Raw genomic sequence first — 22899 nt, 5'->3', positions numbered from 1 at the left:
TGATTTTTACCTTCTAATTCCCTGTTGGCAGAGTTTTAAAAATATTGTTTGCACACCTCCTGCTACTGCAATCTAAGAAATTCTGATTCAACAATTGATTTTAGTCAGCTTGCTTCTACCTTTGTTTTTCTTCACAAATCTAAGAACTATCAGAGAACCAGATACTCCCACCCTGAGGGAAGCTACCACTGTGGCTAAAATACTGCTGCTTTCCCAGACAATGATGTCAACATTTTCAGATGAGACCAATGGTTTGCCTCTGTCCACAGGAACACCAGCTGGGGACTTCTGTCACAATATTAGCCTTTCTAAGAGCCTGTAAATGCTCCTGTGTTTCCTCATTAGTACAATGAATACACTGAATCAGCTGGCACTGTCTTTCTACTGAACACATCTTTGTTTTCATGGTATCAGCTGGTTAGCTCAGCTTCCCTTTCTGGATGTTCTTTACCTCACCACCTCTCTGAATTCACTACAAAAGCATCATTTTGACATTTCTACTTCCTCATGTAACTATTAACCATCCTATAAAGAAAAAATATATATCAAAAATATTGTATACACTGCTGTATGATCTAATTTCTGACTTTACATTAATTACTCTCCTCTTTCAAGTACCTGTTTAATATCCTTTGATGAATAAAGAAGCAGCATGAACTAGGAGTAAAATAACTATTCCCTTACTGTACTGTAGGTTATTTACTACACTCCTTACTATAAGGTAGTTTATTCACTACATTTTTGTAGTGAATACAATGCAATTAATATTCTAAATTGTTCAGATATATTCATTCACATTTCAATTTTTTAAATAATTTGAGCAGTTGTTAAGCAACAGTGATCTGCCAACTGGTCAGTTAACAACCTTTGTTATGAGATCGTGGTGGAGATCCTGTTAGGACATCAGATCTGTGTGTGCAGATTTTGTTCTGTTTCTCCCAGCTGTCATTCTCCTCTTCTACAGTACAATCCAAAGAATCTCCTACAAAACTCAACAAAGCCATTGACTTTTTTTTAGCTCACCTCTGCACTAATTATTACAACTACATATACATTATTTTTAACTTAACAACAAAAGAGTTTCAACTAGGATTTAAATATCCTGCCACACGTGAAATGTGTCAGCCTTCTACCAGTGTTACATCTATTCTACAACTTCTACTGACTGCTCGTCCTGTAGGCCCCCACCAATCTGGCTTCTAATCCTGCCATAACTATTGCTGCCATCATCCTAAAAACACACCCTAAAGTGTCTTATAGCAGTTACATTCTATTTCAATTAAAGTATCTGTAACAAAGACTTCTCAGAAAAAAATCAATTATTTTTCTTTATTCCAGAAAAGAAACAAAAACCACAAGATACACATCAAGCATCAAAACAAACACCATGAAAGCACGTGACTGATTCCAGTGACACTTGGAGAAGTGAACTGCAGAAATATGAAGAAGGATTCTATTGATTAAGAAAAGAACTAATGAAATAAAACTTGATATGGACTGTGTATAATTCAAGTCTCGACTAAATTTGAATGAAGTTCTCATCTGAGATTTCTTTTCTCCAGGCTAAACACTCCCTCAACAGCTCAAGTTTGTGAGGTTTTTTTAAGAATTGCAACCTAGAGTGCTTTATAGGTTTAAATAAAGCATTTTTAAAAATCAACAAGACTTCAGTATAAAATCTAAGATACTAGAAAAATTAAAGACAAGAGAGTGACCAAAGATGGCAAGATCACTCTGAAAGCTAATGCACAACTGTTCATTGATGAAGTACACATTCGCTGAAATATCCCTCTGGCAGACTGAGGAAGGCAAAGAAGAGACGTGATATGAGTGGCTCAATTTGAACACAGATCAGTGCTGGATGAGAAGTGGAAGGGAGAAATGGGAAGGGAGGACAAATTCAGGATCTGCCAGATAAACAGGCCAAATTAATTCATCTTTTAGAGCAAGTCTCCTGTGCTTGTGTGCCTTTGAGAAAACCAATAAACCAATGGCAAGTGGAAAGCACTGGCTTGACCTAATATTTAAAACTTGGGGAGTGTCAAGAAAGGCAGAGTGATCAATAGCAGAAAGGAGAGAAAGATCATTTTCTGGATCTACTCAGGAAAATCTTAAAAATAAAGATTATCTTGGCAAAAGAATACAGTCAAATTCATCACCTTTAAGACTATTACCTGTTTTCTGCGATGTAGGGTATTTGGCTGATGAAGCATCCAAATTAACTCTGGCTGAAGCTACCACTGGAATAGAGAATTTTTTAGGAACCTCAAAGAAATTTTTCATATTCACTTCTACACTGTAATCCACGTACTTCAGCTCTGGGGGGTGCTTACGAGGTTTCAGAAGTGCACATCTCTGCAAGTGAAGCAATAACATATAAATCTGAACAATTATATAAAATTTTCAAGTTAAGAAATGCAAAACCATATAGTCCTAATTCTAAAATTGAATTTTCAGTTAAGCAACTTACATAGCAATTTTGAGTGATCCTTCCAAATAAAAACTGTCTTGTAAAATATTTTTAGACATGCATCTGAAACATTTGGTTAAGAAAAATGCATTTTTAAATTTACAGTAAAACCACATCCTACCCAGAAAAAAGCTCTGCTAGCCTCTATGCATACACGGGAAAGGCAAGAAAAGGGAAAAATAAAACATAAAAAGAAAAATATTTTGTATCAGTTGTAGAAAGATGCTTCTTTTCCTACTTCATAAAGTTTCTGAGTAACAAAAAGCATGAAGAAGCAAGATTATTTTGCTATTTGGCAAGGGATAACTATTAGCTGAGTTAACTGATATTTCAATTTTGACAATGTATTTTAGAAATTAGGGCATTTAGAATCAATTCTAGAGACACATAAGCTCTTCTTCTTGGTAAAAAGCATTGCTAATCAACAGCATGAAATATATTAGGAAAGGATTAGCAAAGTATATTAAGCAAGCTCAATATAGGCATGTGAACCTGTTAATGAACTTAATTTGACTCCTGTAGGATAAAATTACAAAAATACTGTCATGATTTAATACACTGCTTGCCCAAAAATGCCATTTTCGATCCAATAACACACTATAATTGCAATACTCCAGAGTAATTGTGAGTTGAACAAATTTAAAACCTAGTAATGTCTTTTTTACAGACAAGGCTTTGAATTAATGACTGTTGTGAACTATCTTGAAGCAAATCTAGGGCAAAGATAAATGCAGAAATACTCATGTTTTGCTAAGAAAACTGGTTGATTCCCAAACTCTGTTGCTTTAAAATACTGCCAGGATAGCAGGTATCACAGTACATATTTCAGTGAGCCAAGGAATGCAAATCCATTGTGGGAATTCAAAAACTCAACTTAAAAGGAAAATCAATTTTTCTTAAAGATTGCCATTAGGTGTAAGATGGTCCAATTACAGTTTAAATCAACTAGGCTTGGGTTCTGCTTTGGGCTGGTGGTGGGGTTTGTTTGCTTTTTTTTTTGTTTGTTTTTTTGTTTTGTTTTAATACAAATTACACATTCCCTTGCTGGTTTTAGAAAGCAGACCTACTCTCTGACATTGCTTTGTTTTGACCATTAATCTATCTATTCATAGAGTCAATACAATGTTAAACACAAAGTACATATGGACTTTGGGAACCTGTTAACATTTAGCTGTTAATATAGGTTTTTTGGCACAACAAATATAGAAACAGGTAATTATTCAAAATTCTTGTTTATCGAAGAGCAACCAGGCAAATGTATTTGACTAAAAAAATTCACATCAAACCAAATTGTTAGGATAGTTCTTGTATTACTGTATTTGCACAACTTCTATGGTGCAAAAATAATTTAGAGAGGAAACAGGAAAAATTGTTATGTGAGTTGAAAAGCTGAGATCACTATTTATTAGTTTCTATCATACAAGACTGAACTCCCACATTACTCTCTCATACACACACACAAAATGAATAAAAAAATCAAAGATGCAAATAATGCAATTGCCATATTAATTGGAAGTTCCACTTCTCTCTGATAGGAAAAAAAATTCATTCTCACTTATAATGGGAAGTTCCTAACCAAAAGGATTGCATACATTTACCAGTTTAAATTTGACTTGACCTTCTGCATAATCAAATATAAATTTATACCTACACATGACTTTCGTAACTAGACTATTTTCCAACACTGAAATAAAAATCCAACATGATTACACAGCTTTGTCATATCTTAATTAAAAAATAATTGTAAGATGACCTTTCCTGGAGCACTGAACACATTTAAATTATAATTATCTTGAAGAAATGTCTTATGATTTAAAAAAATCACTAAAATACTTATTTTAAGATCCTTGTTCTTGTTATCTCATTTGAAAATATATGCTAGGAAAAAAACCCAGTTGGTTAGTATTACATAGTCTATGAACATTTCAAATATTTCCTGGAATCTTGTAAAAAAGTAGAGGATGAAAATATTTTTAATGACAGACCTAGTTGAAAAAGAAAATTCTGCAAACATTCGCAAGACTAAACTTTGCTGCTTCATAGGCTAACATTTCCAAGAGTAAACATCAGCACAATTCAGATGAATGTTGCAACTGCTCCAATTTTTAATATTTTTGTGGGCAGTGAGAGTGAAACAGAATTTCGTATTTTTTAACTCTCATAATCAATGGAGATCTAAGGCCATTCTGTTACAAAAATACAGATTCCAAGCACTTCTACTTCATGAGCCTGATGGTTCATGATATTCCAAGTGTGAAAGTCTTATTTCCAGCTAAGAATAGTAATTGCATTCAGTTCCCAGAATTAATTACTTTTTAGTATAATTTTTTGAAAAATGAATGGAGGGTATATAAAGCATCAAAATTAAACTGCATATTTTTCAAGGACTGTTTGATTTTAGAAGGTATCTTCTTAGATGTACCATCTGCACTTTCTATGTATGAAGGGTGGCAGATTCTGTTACAGGGTGCTGAGGAACCTCTTTCCTTGCATATTACTGTTCTTCAAATCCTAATTTAGCACCATTTTTTCCTTCCAGAAATTAACTTCTAAAGCTGTTCCTCATGAATAAAGAAATTTATTATCTCAGTGCCTCAGAACCCCTGTGATCAATCGTGTTTGCCATCTCCCGTAATCCCATATCCAAAGATAAGTGATGTAATATAAAAGACATTGGTCTCACTTGTAAATTCAGCAAATTGAAACCTGACCACAGCTCCTTTAATGAAAAGTTCATTCCCATTCAAATGTATCTAATGCAATGTTTTATTTTCAGTACCTTCTCCATTCAAGGACACCATGACTCTTCTTCAAAAAAAACCCCATGCAAGTTTTTAAAAAAAGCAAACTCTTTACACTGAGGTTAAAAATTTCCATAATCATACAGAGGAATACAAAAAATCCTTCTTGATCCCTGGGCCCCTTGGGGCCAATGAAGAGCCCAAACTTTGAAGACCCAAGCTGGGCAGCTGTTGGATGAGACTGCCACATCAGCCAAACAGCAGAAGCCACAGCCCCAAGTGCACAAGGTCCCTGCTCATCTTGCCTTGATCAAAACTAAAACTCATCAACACCACAATGGTGTACTAAGATAAAAGCACTCCATGTTTCTCAGTCACACAAAATCAGGGTAGAAAGGAAATGCACAATGTCCTAACAGCTGGAATATGGTAAATGTGGTGTCCATATTCATTTGAGACGTGTGCTCAAAAGGAAGCAAAATGGAACCTAAGTAAATACTTTTTACAGTTTAACAATGAGGGCACATCTGGACACAGTGGGAAGTGAGAGCTTTAGCTCTGGGATTCTTGTGGAACAGGACTTTTCCTATCATAATATCTAGTTATACAAGGAGATTATTAGCATCTATGCCTATGAAGAAAAAGTCAGGTATCTAGCAACTGGGTCTAAAATGAGGCATGTTCTTTTGAATCTCACTTCACTGACTGCAGCATCCTTCCCCTCACAGTCCCAAGTGAATGAATTCTCATTATTGTTATTTCTTTCTTTCTTTTCTTCACTCTCCACTATTTACTACAATTAGCAACTTCAGTCTAAACATGTCCTTCCACAGTGGATCTTTTTTCCAATACTCTCCTCCTTCGCTTGTTATCTCTGTTCACCTAAACTTCCCACTTTCAGCTTTCTCTTATTCATCATTACAAATTATTCACAAAACAGCCTTTTTTAATTATTTACAACAATGCCAGACCCAACCTTAACAGTGTCTGATAGTTCCATCCTATATTATCTTTACTACTACCTGAAAACGTTTCAGGAATAATTAAAGAAACACTTTGGAGGTAAGAAAGTAACACAGTTTTACGGGAAAAAGATAAAAAAATCATTATTTGTTTTACTAATTCTAATTATTTAAACAATCAAAACAGATCTTTGTTCCTTACAGCAAGGAAAAGAAACAGTAAAAACTTAGTACAAAAGCAGCTAGGACTACTAGCCATATGTAGAGATGGGTTGAGTAAAAAATTATAGCACTAGTAACTGATTATGCATATCCAGTTCGACTCCAAAAACACAGCCCATGTTTATTACTGTTTTCTAGGTGACTTCTAAGGTGACTTAAGTAAATATGACAAAAATTTACAGTTTAGAGAGACTGGAAATCATGCAATTATTTAGTTATTTAGTCTTCAATTTGACAGGTAAAAAATGGACCAAGTAGTACTAATGTAAGGGTGTTTTCTCTTCTGTCCATCCATTGCCTAACATGATTATACCTGCGGGAATCAAGTAGAAAGGTGGAATAGAAATCCAAAAGAGAATAACAGATTTCCAGATATTCTGGATTTAACCTACAACATGTGTCCCAAAGGTTTTCACGAGCCTAAATAATTCATTGAACCATGGGAGCTGTAGATGGGCTTTTTTCCTTTTTTTCTTTTTTTTTTTGTGAGGAAAGGGGAGAATTTAGACTACCTAAAACCATACATCAGCTCCAGTTTTCACTGCAGAACACCAACCCCCCTCAAAAAAGGTTTCTCCAGTTAATGCCACCAGAATTCCTACACTGCCATTTTTAAACAGATAGTTGGCACGAATTTATTACAAAAAGTTAATAGGAATATATTTCATAATTTAGTCTGCATAGTGGATACCGAGATATTTTTAATGTGTAAACTCTTTGCTATGCCAGTAGCAGAATTTGTCCCCTGTATTTGTCACAAGCAAATATAAGACTTTCTGCTCATGGAACAAAATACTTCCTTCTGCACATTAGTTTCATTTCTCACATGAAAATTTATTCAGTGCTATTATCCACCATTATGTGTTTTATAATATAACTAAGATAATTATCCTCCACTCTTCCACAGTACATGTAGTTTTAGAACTCACATTGCATCTTAGCATGTCTAGTGGTGCAAGGAGTGTTCCTGTTACGTTCTGTCTTGATCCCATCTACAACTTCAGAGCAGTTAGAATTTTCATTAAGTATTGCCTAGTGACTGTGATATTAAGGGACTTTAGTTATGAAAAGTCAATAAAATGTTACCACAGCAGTGGATTAGCTATAATCCCAAAGGAAACTATTTGAGTCTAAGAGGACACAATTACAATTGTTGTCCCACTACAAATACACAACAGATTAAAGTTACGACGTAACATTCCCTCATTTTATTTGTTTTATATTACTTTTCAAACAAAAGGCATAAATTTAGCAACATCAAATCACAAGGGAAAGTTTTTTTCCTCTTAGCACTGGGAACCATACTCAGGGAACTGTCTAACTGGAAAGCTGGAATAACACTGCTGCCCAGCAATTGCTCTGAGGCCAGGTACCATCAGGGCACAAGGGAAACTAAAACCCAGAGTGTTGCTATCATCCATAGGAGGCTATACTTGAATTCTTCATAAGAAAAAGCCTTGTTTATTTGGCAATGTTACTACTACAGATTTATTCACAAGTAATAACTGATTGTTTAATGGACTGCCTTGGAGGACTTTTTGTTTCTAGATGTTGAAATCTTGGGAAAATATATATAGGTTGGAATGCTACATAAGAGGGGAGCTATGTCTTATTAGAAAAACTTGTGGTGTTCCAAAACTATATTGCATTGATTGCAAGACAAGAAAAGTCTATTGGTTTAAAAAAAATAAATCCCATTTCTTACAAAAATATGCATCATGAAGGATACTAACACAGATACCTATTACATACAATATGAAAGCTTTTTTAATTGACAGGTATTTTTCAGAAGTAAAGTAAAATGTTAGTGCTTTTCTTAAGTGCAACCAAGTTTTCTTAAAGGAAGGACATCATAATAGCATAGGGTGACAAAATAGCTTCAGAATGAACATGTAAAACATTGCAGTGTCCGAGGCGAATTGGGATTAGTAACTGTCAGATTACAGATGTGTGAGAAAAAAACAACTTCACACCATTTCCTGAAATATAAAAACAATTCAGTCCTACAAATCAAGGACAACTAAATTTAATTGCAGCACCAGACAAGTGTGTTTCTCACCTCTACTCTGGACAGTCCCAACAATGCAGTTGCAACTCGAACACTGCTGCTCTGCAGAGTCCCAGTCATCAACCTCCTTTCATACTCAATAGCTGACATCTGCTGCTGTGCAGCAAGAGCCAGGGCTCTCTCTCTTGACTCATTGATCAATGGAATCCTCAGATTTTCCTCCAGAGTCTGACCAAGTCCACATTTCAAATATAAAACTGGCCGTACTGTGCTTGCATCTGTTAAAAAACCCAAACAAATGAAAGAGCAAAACAAAAAAACCACACACCACATTTGCCAGATTCTGGTGGAACTTCAGAATTTTTAAAATTTCTAACCTCCAAAGAATAGTCAGAATACAAAATTCCACCAATGTTGAGTTCCATGCTATTTATCCAGTACACGCCATTTATTACACATAATACTTTATTTTTCAACATAATAGGGAAGCAAAAATTAGCAGACTGAAATCCAGCCCAAAATTTAGCTAATAGAGCTAAGAAATAGCTAATAAATTAGCTAATAAAAAAATCCCAAACTTCAGCATTACTACTATTATCACAGTATTAAAAGTTTACCAAAGTCTTTCTGCTACCTACACAACACAGCCATGGTTTTACCCCTCTAGATGATATTAGATCCCCTCTAAAAGAAACCTCCAGAAATTATTTCAAGTAGCAGCTACACTGTTTCTGAAATAGGATTGACAGGAGTTTATCCCTGGCTGTTTGAAGGCAAAAGCATTGGCATATCTGTCAAATCACATCACTGCACATAAAACTCATGCGTTTTAAAACTAGAAAAATTCTAGATAAAGATTACTTGTCCTGGTTCATCTGGCTAGCAACCTATATTCAGAAGAAGAAAATTAGAAAAATTATGAAAAAGTATTTATGTACACTATGTTGAAAACAATACAAGAAAGATGAAGATCACCAACAACCAGCTGATGCTCTGAAGAGAATGGACTGGAAAACATTAGAGGAAATATTGCATATTTCAATTACAATGTATTTTTTACACTTCACTACAAACAACTTTTTACCACATGTACTTGATTAATCCTAAGAAAAATGCATGGAAACAAAAGAACATTTACAAAAAAAAATTTGCTCTATTTTACTCTTCTCCCTTCTATTCACTGTACCTTCTGAGGTATCGGTAGCACACAAAATATTTGGACTATCCAATGCAGGCAATTCTGAAGGCAAAGGTAAATCACCTATTCCCTCTATCAGGTATACAAAGTCTCCAATCTGCAACACAAGGACACACATCCACACACATCAGAAAGCAACTCATGCAGAACAGAAGGCAAAATATCAAAAGTAAAAGCAAAGGTATCCTAGTAATGCCGAAGATCTGACCTGTGCAATAATTTATATATTCAGGAGACCTGGTTTTTTAAACTATGCCTAAATAGAAGAAAATTATTATTTCAAGCCATGCTGTGATAATAAAGTAACTTTAATTGAAAATAATAAATCTGAAAAGTCAAGAAATTTCAAAAGGCAGAACCCTTTTAAACTCCTCATACAATTTAATTGAATAAGGGTACCCTGACCCATAAATACAGAAAAACTGTGAATTCTTCCTATGTGCTACAGTTACTTCTAATTTAAATATGCTCATCATCAACCTTCATTGCTCTTCACCACTTAGAATTTTTTTAAAAAATGTTTACAATAGTTTTGAGCCAGAAACATTCCTCTAAAAAATAAAAAAGAGCAGAAGTCAAGGCAGGTTGGCATCATGTACAAATTCTTTAAAAAGAAATAAATTTAATAAATCTTAATTATTTCAATAAAAAATGGAAAATTTACAGAAGCTTGAAAGTAAATATAAATATGACCTAGAACAAAGAAAGATAGTCATTTTTCACAGAGGAAAGGATAAATTAACTAGCAGAGAAATAACACTCTGAATTATAGGTGGAACGAAAAAAATAAGGTGGAAATGAAAGACAGAAAAGTATTTTTGAGGAAAAGAAAACTCGCTGACAGTACTCCAAATTAGAAAGTCCACAATCAGAATGGCTCAAACTAAAAAGATATATAAGTTAGGTACCATTTCTCTATCTGAACTAGGCAGGAGATTTAACATATATACTAATATTGCTTTGATAACTTCTTTGTCTTTACCACAATTTCTTTTCAGACAATTGTAGCTTCTACTGATTGCAAGATAAAGAATTAAATGCCTCCACAACAACCAATATAATTTACACAGTCAGTCTCTCTTTATTTCCATAAACTATATTCTGTAAAACTCTGCCCTAAAAACATGTATTCTGTCTTTGATTCTTCATTCCAGATATGAAAGCAATAATTTAGTTCTATAATTTAGTGCATCTGCCAACCAATACAATATTTTCCTTTTAATACTGCTCAGTAACATAAGAAAACCCTGTTTTTCCCTTTGCCTACATTTTTAGTTTCATCAGATATTTATGTTAAGGCTGAAAACACTGCAATTGTATTTCTGACCCAGCAGAAGGAAAGCTATTCAACTTTGATGGCATTTTCTCCCTTTCCTTGATTCAAGAGCTCACACAAATCTTCCTTGAGAAGGATTAAAGAAACCTGCAGCAAAATTGGATTCCCACACACAAATAGCCACTCCTGGGAACCAATTTAAAAAGGAATTATTCCTGTTTGACACAGTGATTTGGCTCCATAAGGGCCCTTAACAAGCTCACAGCACATACAATTAATTTTATGAAGGTGCTGGTTGCTGGGATGCCATTCTGCTATCAGTTACTTTTCCTGTCCTTGCTGACATCAACACACTTATAGGAAGGAACAAACTTCCCTAATTTCCTCTTGGCTTTGAAGAATTGTGGGGGTTTGATCTCCACAGAATGCAAATCCTGTTCTCTTTCCACTGAGCTTTTTTCCTGAGGCTTTGGAACAGAATGGGTATTTCAGTGTACTTTGAGAGTTTAACTCTCTTAATGGTTTATACTTCCATTTTCCATCAGCTGCAAACAGGACAGCATCAAGGCTGTGTAGGGTTTACTGTTAATGAAAATAGTTAATAAAGGAGCTGTTGAACTATTTATCCAATCACATTGCTAACTGATATTTCAAAAGAATGAAGAGCTACTAGAAATTTTCTGTTTCTCATGCAAGCCAGTAAGAGAAACAGATAGCAAAGTGTTCTCTCAATAAACAATATAATTTTATATTAGACATTTAGCTGTAAAAGTCTGGACAAGCACTCTTAAACTATGATTTAATATATTATTATCATTAAAAATTCCACGTTGTTCACACTTAAATTAGTTCCTAGAAACAAAGATATATTTTAAAAAGCAACCCAGTTATGTTTAACAATATGTAATAACATCTATGAAAGGGCCTATGTTAAAAATCTGGAAAATATCCATTTCAATTTTTCCTAAAAAACAATGAAATACTGAAACAAATCCTTTGAGGAATGTTATAAATGGCTTGTACTGTCATTTCAAACTTTATAAAAGTGAATATAAAGATTATTTCAAAATAAGGAACATCCTTGAGGAAGCCAGAAAGTTTGAATCAGTGTATCCTCTTGCTGTTATTACAGATATAGAGCTGCTGCAGTGACAGATAGGATTCCTAATCAGATTCAAGCCTAGTGATTTAAATCTCAATACCTTTTTCATTGATTGTAATGAAGGAGCAGACCTACTCTGACTAGTATTTTGGTCTGTTTGTCAAAAAGGGTAGGAAAGGTAGGTAGGAAGAAATCACAGAAATGCTAAATTAAATTATTTATTAGATTTTTTATATATCACAAGTCCATATTTGAATGACACAAGACTCCTCATTGTGTAAAGGTCATTTGATCATCATACAGCATGGTGGCTGCACTTTGTCAGTTAGATAATGGTATGACTGAAATATTGCAGCCATATATACAATATTTAAGAAAGCCAAATTCTTCCTGTGCCTATACTGTACAGCTCTAAAATAATGTTAGCTATCTTGCAGTTTCATCTTTCCCTAGGAGATTTTATACAATTCTTCACAAATTATGCAATCATGTAGATGGAGCTAATTTTTCTAACCTGAGGTTCTGCATATCAAAAATTTTGCACTTTGAGGAGACTTTAAATGCATCACATCTACTCAGCTAAGCTGGAAGGACCAGGTGTTCCAGAAAAAGGTACCATTCAGGACTTAACAGCAGCTTCTCTGAAGCATTAATGCTTCCTACTGTGGAAAGGTCAACTAAATCTTTGTTAAGAACAGTGACCAGTAGCTAGGTGTCTAAATTTACTTCTACATCACCACTGGAGGCAACACTGGGGCTTTCAGAAATAAACTTTTCTTTTTCCACCTGAAGTATGACCATCCTACAGCTCTGACCACATCTCTTAGATTAACACTCTTTCCTTAACATGTCTCAGTTTCCCTTCTCTTCACTATATTATTTAGCTTTCAGGCTCTATTCTTTATGTAGCAAGAGCCTACTATTCTCAGCCAGGGTGTATACTTCTGCTTCTAAGAAAGAAACAAACAGGTAAATTGTCAATAGCAGAGATTAAAAGGGTATAAAATCACAACAGGTAAAAGGAGATTCTTCTCAGATTTGCTCCCAGACAGCAGTAGGCCAGGTTCTTCCTTGTCTGGAGACTGCATCTAGATATTCCATTGAATGAAACTGATGAACCTAAAATTCTTTATGAATGTACTGCTGTTGATGTGTATTTTCTTCCCCAATAATTTCTCCCTTTGAATGATGCTAGGCACTGGATTGACTTTCCACTGAACCATCCACAAAGATTGCTAACCTCTGACATGAGGACATTAATACATTCTCTTTGGGGGGGATTCCCTGGTGTCAACAAGGCATGAGCTCACTATTTCAGTGTATTTTCAACAGAAAATCCCTCTTCTATCTCTGTTAATTTTCAAGAAAATCAAGATAACTGTACACTCTTTAAGACATTCAGTCATAGGGGTTTTTTCTTTTAAAAATGGCCAGTATTTTCAAATACTGGACAGAGTCAGAAAGACAGGCTTGGGCATCATTGTATTAGTCTTATTTTCCTTTATGAACAAGATAAAAAAATTAAGCTGGCCAAATGGCATAGCCAAAGTCACGTTTAAACATTTAAAATCCCATCAAATATACAAACAGCAGACACTAGCAGAAGTTCCATGTTCTGTAGAAGGGAAAAATATGGAAGATGAGAATGTGCAGGAGAGAAAGAAAAAGTCATTTAGTTTTATGTGCATTGTTACAAATCATCAAAACATGGCAGAGAGAAAGGCAGAGGCATGTAATTGCACAGAGGGAAAGCTGAAACACAGAGGCAGTGTTATGAAAGTAAGAAGCAGAATGCAAGCCTTGAGATTGGCCACACATAAAAGAAGATTAGAAAAACAACAGGGTTTTGAAAAACATTGACAGCCAGAGACAAAACACAGTAGACAGGTTAAAGAGGTGAAAAGATGGACTAAAGACAGAAATAAGATTGTGACTTCTGAAATAAAGGATTACAGGAATATCAAGAAGCTGGATTGCAAGGTTTTAAGTTCTGAAATTTGATCAAAATCAGATCTTGGTAATTTAATTGAATTTCAATTAAGTATATATGGCAAAACCTAGGCTACATTAATCAAGAGAGACTGAAAGGTTGTGGAGTCAGTATTCATGTACAGTCTTTTCTGAATGGAACTCTGATTGACAGAAAAATTTAAAAAGAGACAGTAAGGAAAATTATTATTCTATTTTGATAGCATACCCTAAATACAGTGATAAATACATGGAAAAGTACAGAACACTAAAGTCTTTATCCATTCCCTGCCTATGCATTATTCTTGTGCCCACATCAAGAGAAATTATTTAAATTTCTTTTCTTTTCTGAAGTTCATATGCCTAGAAAAGCCACCAAAATAACATTCCTTGCAGTATAACTTTTTATCATTTAATGATTTTAAAGTGAAAAGTTGCCTGCAGCATTTCATAGAATTCTAATTATGCAGAGATTAAAGGACAGTAAACTTTGGTTTAAATTTCTTAGCCGAAGCCTGAAATCTAATGTAAATCTCCAACCAACTTTTTAAGACACTTCATCCTCCGCGAATTATAGAAATACTATGTTTTCATGGAAAAAAAAGCAGAAAGAGTTTCATTTCCAAACACCAGCACATAGATCACATCTTTATAATTACACATGCATGCAAAGACATTACCTTAAAATATATACATAATTAATTTGTATCTTCATAGAATCATAGATTATGCTGAGTTGAAAGGGACCCACTAGGATCCTTGAAGTTCAACTCTTGGCCCTGCACAGGACCATCCCCAAGAGTCGTCCTATGTTCCTTGGAGCATTGTCAAAATGCTTCTTGAGCTCTGTCAGGCTTGGTGCTGTGACCACTGCCCTGGGGAGCTTGTTCCAGGGCCCAACCACCCCCTGGGGGAAGAACCTTTTTCTAAGATCCAACCTAAACCTCTCCAACACAACTTCAGGCCATTCCCCTGTCACTGCCACCACAGAGCAGAGATCAGTGCCTGCCCCTCTTCTTCCCCTCACAAGTAAGTTGTCACTGCAGTGAGGTCTCCCCTCAGTCTCCCCCAGGCTGAACAGACCAAGTGCCCTCAGACACTCCTTGTACAGCTTCCCCTCAAGGCCCTTCACCATCCTCATGGCCTCCTCTGGAAGCTCTCTAATGGCTTAGGGTCTTTTTTATGTTGTGGCACCCAAAGCTGCCCCCAGCACTGGAGGTGAGGCCACCCCAGTGCAGAGCAGAGCAGGACAATCCCTCCCCTGCCCGGCTGGCGATGCTGTGCCTGATGCCCCCCAGGACATGCTTGGCCCTCCTGGCTGCCAGGACACTGCTGGCTCAGGTTCAAATTTCCATCAACCAGGACCCCCAGGTCCCTTTCCACAGCGCTGCTCTCATTTACCCTATCCACACATAACTGGCAAATGTCCTGATTCTTACCTGACATGATAAACACAGAACACACATTCTATTCTTACCTTTTCATTACCCAGAATGACAGTGCAGTAACGCTTTTCCTGATGAAAGGGAAGGAAGTGAATATCTAAGGCTGCAGAACCTTTCCCTTTCAAGAACAGTTTTTCAATCGGACTGAAGAACTCATGCAGGAGGCCAGATTGATCAGCTGTTAAAATAAATTTAAGTGGGTGTTTAGATACAACAGCATAGGTTGTAAAATAAAGTAGTGGCATGAGTTTAAATATAAGGATACTGTATACAGCCTCCTGTAGCAATCAGTATTTAAGGCACACCTGTAATCAGTAATCAGTATTTACAGTGACAGTTGTGTAGATGTGTTGCAACATTGCATGCTGTATTATTTAAATACATTTTGCTAATTACCTGTGTTCTTATTGTGTTCATTGAAACAAAACTGGGGAAAACAGACAGTTCTCAACATTAAAAACTCCTTAAGGAGGTACAGCCTCTAAAAAAAGATCTACTTACATCAGAAGGAAAAGTATAATTTACTGCTATTGAAACAAAGGATCTCACTCTTAGAGCAGCAACTATGTCTGAAATCCTCTACCACAGGCAAAACCTAAATACTGGCACATGGCCTTTTCTGCACTGCTTTCACAAAAGCATTATGCTGAGAAAGAATCTCAGGGCTGAATCTGGCAGAGTCTGGCTTTCTCACTGTATGTTTTCCATCTGCTAAGCATATTTTGACAATGCAGAACCAGACCTTCATTCAAGCTTTGCTGGCTGGGTTTCTAGGCAGGACAGCAGACTTAAGAATACGTGTGAAAGTTAAAACAGCAGAAGTGAGTGAGATTACATAAGAAAACTATGCCAGACTCTGGCCAGATACATAGAACTGGAATGGGACAGCCACAACTTCTCTGAGTAACCTGTTCCAGTGCCTCACCACCCTCACAGTAAGAATTTCTTCCTCATATGTAATCTAAACCTGCCTTTTTTCAGTTTAAAGACATCACCTCTTGCTCTATCACTACATACTCTTGTAAAAAGTCCCTCTCCAGCTCTCTTGTAGCCCCCTGTAGGTACTGGAGAGCCACAATAAGATCACCCCAGAGCCTTTTCTTCTCCAGGCTGAATTTTTGACTGTAATACACAATTTAAGGCCAACATTTTATGAAAACTATAAATAATAGTTAATGAGCATATCCATAAATAGTATTTATTGAACATACTTAGATGTCAAAATCTTTCTTCTGTAGATAATCTCATTTCTCCTGTAGTGAAACATGAGGTATTGTATAGAGGTACTTACAGCAAGTGTCTTTGTTTGAATCTTCAGGCAGTGCACCATTTTTTGAATTTAATATGTTATTTTCAGAACTAAAAGGAAAAAAAATAAAGCAATATTCTAAAGCTATACATTTCTGTCACTAATCAATAGCTTATTTCCCCTTTTTATTAATAAATACTTCAATACTAAAAAATACTAATAGATACTTTGTGGTTTTTAACACGAAAAAAACCCACCAAAATAGACCACTATATTTTGGAACCATTTTCCTACCAATAATGTTAAAAAACACCTCATTTACTTGAGGTGGCTACAGGAATGACCTATATTAACTAACATTGCAGTTAATCATTCAAAAGTAACCTAATGTAATCAAGGATTTATCTAAAGGAGAAAGGGATGACTCTTAACCTAAACACCTTCACTCTGTTCATGACAATACTTGAAAAGAACAGATATACTCAGAAAAAAATAGCTTAGAATAAAATGTCCTCTGAACTCCCATCCCCCCAAAGCAAACTGTGCTCCTGACCATCATATTTTCTTCATGTAGTTTATGTAGTTTTATGTAGTTTTCTCTCCTTCTTCACTTTTCTACCATTGCTGACAGGTGTTAAGATTGTGCAGTTACATTTATGGAAGGAGAGTTTTGCTTAATTTACAACAAGCACAGAGCTCAAAGATGCTGAAAACAATACTGTAATGTATCTCAAAAAATACTGCGAGTCTCAGCTCAAGACTCAGATTTAATAATATTCACACATAAAAGTCATTCCACCCAGCAGTAAAATTTGATGAACCAGCATATAGTAAACAATTATTACATACAGTGTTTGATGTTGGGTCTTTCAAAATAAATAGGTAATCTTGCTGGGCTAAGAAAAAATCACAACCTTAAATAAATGGACTTGTAAAATTCTCAGAATATATTATCCTGGAGATTTGTTTTAATACCTATACTTAAAGATCATTTTTCAGACAGGAAAATTATCTCTGAGTTATATGCATAAAACATACTATTTATTCTGTACTTTACAAATAAGTATCTCACATTAAAAAAAATACGAATTTTATAAAAAATGTCATTTCTTTTAATACTTTATCTTTGAATGAGAATGTGAAGTCATGCTTGCAAAAGCAGAAACTACAGCAGAAGAATCACTGTAAAAGTAAAAAATAGCTCAAGAGCTGCATGAAATAATAGTAAGAATAGTACAACAAAATACATTACATTTTTTCACTGGTGTGAATTATACATTGAATAAGTCCTATTTTCAGATCTAAACAACTGAGAAACTCATTGGACTGATTTAACATGGTATTGAACTTCACTCAATACCAATTTTTTTCTTACACCAATGAACAAAGCACTTGCAGGTAAGTGATGGGAAAAGAAAACAAACGTGTGTTGTGGAAGACAAGAACATTGTGTCTCATTCTTCCATAACAAAAAGAAATAGCATCTTGTTCAATAATAAAATCAAAAGGAATAAAGTTCAGAAGGTATAAGAAGCTTGGTTATGTTCCAAGTCTGGTTCAATACATCCTCTTTCAATACACAGAGAAATAAGGAAAAAGATTAGGCAGAAGAGCTTAAAGCTGCCATAAAATAAGTCTACACAGACTGTTCACTGCACCTGGGTCAGACAAATCCCTGGGATCAACAGAGAATGTGGAATGAATGGCTCAAAAGCAGCCCTGTGGAGGAGGACTTGGGCATATTGGTAAATGAAAAAATACACACAAGCTGGCAGTGTGCACTCACAGCCCAGAGAGCCCAACGTGTCCTGGGCTGCATCCAAAGTACCACAGGCAGCAGGTGAGGGAGGGAACTCTGCCCCTCTGCTCTGCTCTGGTGAGACCCCCACCTGCAGTGCTGCATCCAGATCTGGGGTCCCAGCATGAGAAAGACAGGAATCTGCTAGAGAAGCTCCAGAGGAGGGCCACAGAAATGGTCAGACTGCAGGAGTACCTCTCCTATGAAGCCATCCTGGAGAAAATAAGACTCCAGGAAGACCTTATTGCAGTCTTTCAATATTTAAGGCCAGGGCAGAGGGAACTGGGGATGGGGGGGAGAGGAGAGCATCTTCTAAGAAAGAGAGAGAGAGACCAAGCAACTTCTCCAACTGCCCCTCATTTGGTTTTGGTTTTGTTGCTAACAAAGCAAGGTTATTTAACTGTTCATTAAATGAACAAAAAGTTGAAGAGTATGTTACAGGTGAGGATGGGTTAATGAGGGCACCTCTCAGTTGCCTGGTTGAGGTGCGAATATTTCCAATTCCTTCCTGCTGTGGTTTATTATAACCAGTTCAAATTAAAATCACAGCTTGGATTGGAAGGGATCTTAAAGATCATCTAATCCAATCCACTTCCATACATTTGCATCAGTAAGAGTGGATGGATTTCTTTTATATCAAATATTAGCCATAATTGTAATGGTTCCTGATAATATATTTGTAAACTGTATTTTCTGAAACAACAAGTATTAATGCTGTATTTCATAGAGCACAGGGACACAATTTTTAGATCCTAATTTTTTCTTTATTCTTCCAGTAAGTAAATACAGGTATTCTGCATAACATAATGTTTTCCTTGGCACATGAAACAACTTAGAACAAAAGCGTAAGAATAAAATTTGGAAAACTGAAATTCTTTGGAATTCCTGATATTATCTCTAGTTTAAAAAAAAAAAAGGTAATTAATTTAACAGTAAGAAGCTATAAATAATGAAGAATGTGATTTGAAATTCATTCATTTCATTCATTAACTTTTCCTTTTTTTGGTTTAGATTTTTTTTTTTATGTAAAAATATTTATCAACATTCACAGCTTGTTTTGCAAATCAATCTGTGCAATCATGAAACAGCCTTATGGACACTGTACTGCATATGATAATCTGCTTACTCATGGTCTTAGAATAGGACTATTAGTGGAACATTGATATATCTTTATCACTTTCTAGTTTTACAGTAGGAAATCTATGAAGGAAAAGTTAGCTATTAAATGTAACCTTGAGCTTTTATTGTCATTTGATACTTTTTTTCCTAATGGGTAGAATTTAAAAATACCAACATGCTTGAAAGCTATGGACAGTTTTACATGACGCAGAATTTCTGGGCCATGTGGTGTGCTCCTCTGCACCTGGTTTTCCTTCTCCCACAGGGAGCAGACCATGCTGGCACACAGGTGTAGACCAAGGATAATAATTGAAGTGTCAAGGGCTTGGAAAAGCACAGAAAAGTGGATAACTTGAAAACATCTTGGCCTATTATACTTAAAAGAAGAACTATGTCAACTGGATTAATAAAAAATGTACTGTGCTTCTCACCAAACACCATCCAGTTCTCCATGAATAAAGAGATTCTCCCTTCAACCACTGAAGGACATTGGCTACTGTTAGATTTTTGGGCTTAGACAGTGCTGTGCTCCAGCAAGAACATAGTTCCTTGGGGCTCTAGCTCCAGACTGGGACCTTTCCAGTCACACTGTGATGAGCCCATGCCACAGTGACTAAAGACTGGTCTCCTCTCTGGTTTGAATGACACCATTTTGGGTGCCTGTGACACTGCCAGAGGGGAAAGCTGGGAGGTAAAATGGTCACCTGCCAGGCAAAGCTCCCTATAGTGAGGTTTCAAGTGGATCTGACATATCTGGAGGCACAGGATGAGGATGCAGAAGGAGCTCTGAGCCCAGGTGGTCATGCTGGGATGATTAAGTCATCATTTGTATGCCTTGGTCCTGACATCAGTCTCACAGACACAACTAGCCAAAGGTCAAGCACTGATTTTATGGTCGTTTTATGCTTACAGAGCACTTAGAGAAATTGGGCCTCAATTTGTACACGGCATTTTCTGGATGTACCAAAAGAATAAAAATGATTGAGGGCAAAATCTTCTTACTGATCAATTATGAAATATATGTACACTACTTTTTTAACGCAAATCTCAGAAGTTTGTTCCATTCAAGAAAAAATCTTCTGTAAAGGGGCATTTAAGAGGCTTCTGTTATCATAGATGACAGAAACATCTAAAAATATAGCAAATCAGTGCTGGAAGTTTCTAAAGACTTAAGATGCCCTGAAATCAATTTCAGTAAGAATGAGATCTGGATGTGTGACTAAAATTACACAATTTATACTGATTGTCTGGGGATAAATTAAGCTGAAATATGCAAGAAGATTAAAAAATCCTTTTCTATTATTATACACTTATGTAATTTAGCAGAAAAAGTAGCATAAATTACACTTTAGAAAACTATTTTCAGTTAAAATATGTGTACATTTTTTCTTAATAATGAAATGTTCAATATTTTTCTGTTTTTTAATTTTTTTGGTTTTTTTAAAAAAAATTTCAAAAGGATTTGTAAAATAGTCTGAATTTCATGACATGGCTGTGGACCATCCCTATAATTACAATTCAACCTACAGTATTGATGAGGTAGTAGTTTATTATTTCCCAATAATCCTTGAATAAGTGTTTCAGGATTTTGAATGTTTACAGGAGCTTTAAAAATTACATGACCCAAATTGTGGAAAATACTTTAAATTATTAAATAAAGAATTAATGAATAACTAAAGAAGAACTTTTTTTTTAAATCTGTTTATAATTTTTTTGCAGTACTGTCCTGGTTTCAGCTGGGTAGAATTCTTTTAATTTCTTAGGAGCTGGCACAGTGCTCTGTTTTGGAATAGGATGAGAATAATGTTGATAACACACTGATATTTCAGTTGTGCTCAGCAGTGCTTACTCCAAGTCAAGGACTTTCCACCTTCCCATGCTGTGCCAGGGAGCAGATTCACAAGAAGCCATGAGGGAGCATGGCCAGGATGGCTGAACTGGAGTGGCCAAAGGGACATCACAGAACATCAAGCTCAGCATGAAAACCAAGCAGAGCTGGCCAGGAGAGCCCCCCATTGCTCAGGAACTGGTTGGGCATCTTCTGTGATATTTCCACATCCTCAACTGTAATTCTTTACAACAGGCAGCACACAGCTATGCACAAAAAGGTAATACTAATAGAATTGTATGATTGTATTATACATTATATCTGATATATATTATAATTAGCAATTGTTATCTGGAACTTACCTAAACTTTTGCTCTTGCCTTACTTGCCTGGCTTGACATATTTTCCCTGGGTGCACCAAATAGTGTGTGGATTCCAGCAAAATTACCCTGGAGGTAAAAAATTACAAGCACACATAATGACTGCATTGTTAACTTGCAGAATGAAGAGGAAACTCCATTTATTCTAACTTTTAAATGCAGGCTCAGTAAAAACAGCTTATTATTTTCAATTAAAGATGCTTTAAAAGTACTTGTGGTTTAACCCCAGCTTTTCTGTAAAAGATCTTCTCCCTTGATATCAAACTAGCATTTCTTAGTGTTATTTGCAAGTAAACAATATACCCCCGATGAAAAACTAGATTGTTCAAAACACTGGAAGCATGATACAAAGAATTTTATTTTTAGATTACTGGTTCAAGTGTTGTCCAAATTGATAATGCCTTAACGTAGCTGTCAAGTAGCTTTTGAATGATATAAAACTTAATTACATAAAACTAAATTCTTCATAAAACATTCTAAAATTCTATATAAAGCTATCATCACTTCATTGATAATTCCAAGAGAGTTATTCAAATCATAGGATTGATTCAGTCTCACTAACCACCTCAAGAACTTCAAAATAAAAAGACAGAAGCTAATTAAACTCATATGATTCCTACACACAAGGCTTGTGCCAGAGGACATTGCTGCAGCAGTGGAAACAGCCCTGTTACAGGATTGTTATTGTTCTTGTTCTTGTTGTTATTTGTATATACCAGTCCTGTTCTGCAGGGGAAAGAGAAATTTAATTTGCAGCTTCTGCAACACGTATATTCATGTTGCAGGAAAAAAAAAAAGGTGAAAATATTATGAAAGATGTTTCTTGCAAATAAATGAATGCGATGAACCAATGCTTAGTTCTACAGACTAAAGACAAAATATGGAGTCAGATCACTTAAAGATCATTTTAAAGGGTACAACAATCGATTTCCTTTGTATTAAGGAAAGCAACATTTATAACTCTGCAGTTGTTGCAGCTATGATGAATACAAATTAAAAATTAGACTAACTGATAATGATGCAAGCCCCAAGGCAAAAGCAATTTTTCTTTTGCATGCTTAATAACTTAAACAGCAGGATAAAGCAGATTGGGGAAAAAATAACCACTTATTAATTAACATGGCTTGTTTCTC

The 22899-nt window shown here is 35.5% G+C and overlaps 1 protein-coding gene across 1 annotated transcript in view; it reads right to left on the bottom strand.

The window, feature by feature from the left end:
- The window catches only part of CFAP47 (cilia and flagella associated protein 47), a 270533-nt gene that overhangs the window by 158284 nt on the left and 89350 nt on the right, over nucleotides 1–22899 (bottom strand). The window contains exons 40-45 of the mRNA XM_042035463.1: nucleotides 21749–21835; nucleotides 16684–16751; nucleotides 15425–15570; nucleotides 9590–9698; nucleotides 8455–8681; nucleotides 2175–2355 (exon numbers count right to left, since the gene is read on the bottom strand). Coding sequence (XP_041891397.1) covers nucleotides 2175–2355; nucleotides 8455–8681; nucleotides 9590–9698; nucleotides 15425–15570; nucleotides 16684–16751; nucleotides 21749–21835 — 818 coding nt within the window. The remainder of the gene's footprint in view (nucleotides 1–2174; nucleotides 2356–8454; nucleotides 8682–9589; nucleotides 9699–15424; nucleotides 15571–16683; nucleotides 16752–21748; nucleotides 21836–22899) is intronic.

Source organism: Corvus kubaryi, unplaced genomic scaffold, assembly GCF_017639235.1.
Source record: "Corvus kubaryi isolate FWS band 111438036 unplaced genomic scaffold, C.kubaryi_AGA036_p1.0 133, whole genome shotgun sequence".
In the NCBI taxonomy this organism is placed as follows: Eukaryota; Metazoa; Chordata; class Aves; order Passeriformes; family Corvidae; genus Corvus; species Corvus kubaryi.
This window is presented reverse-complemented; position numbering and strand designations above follow the sequence as displayed.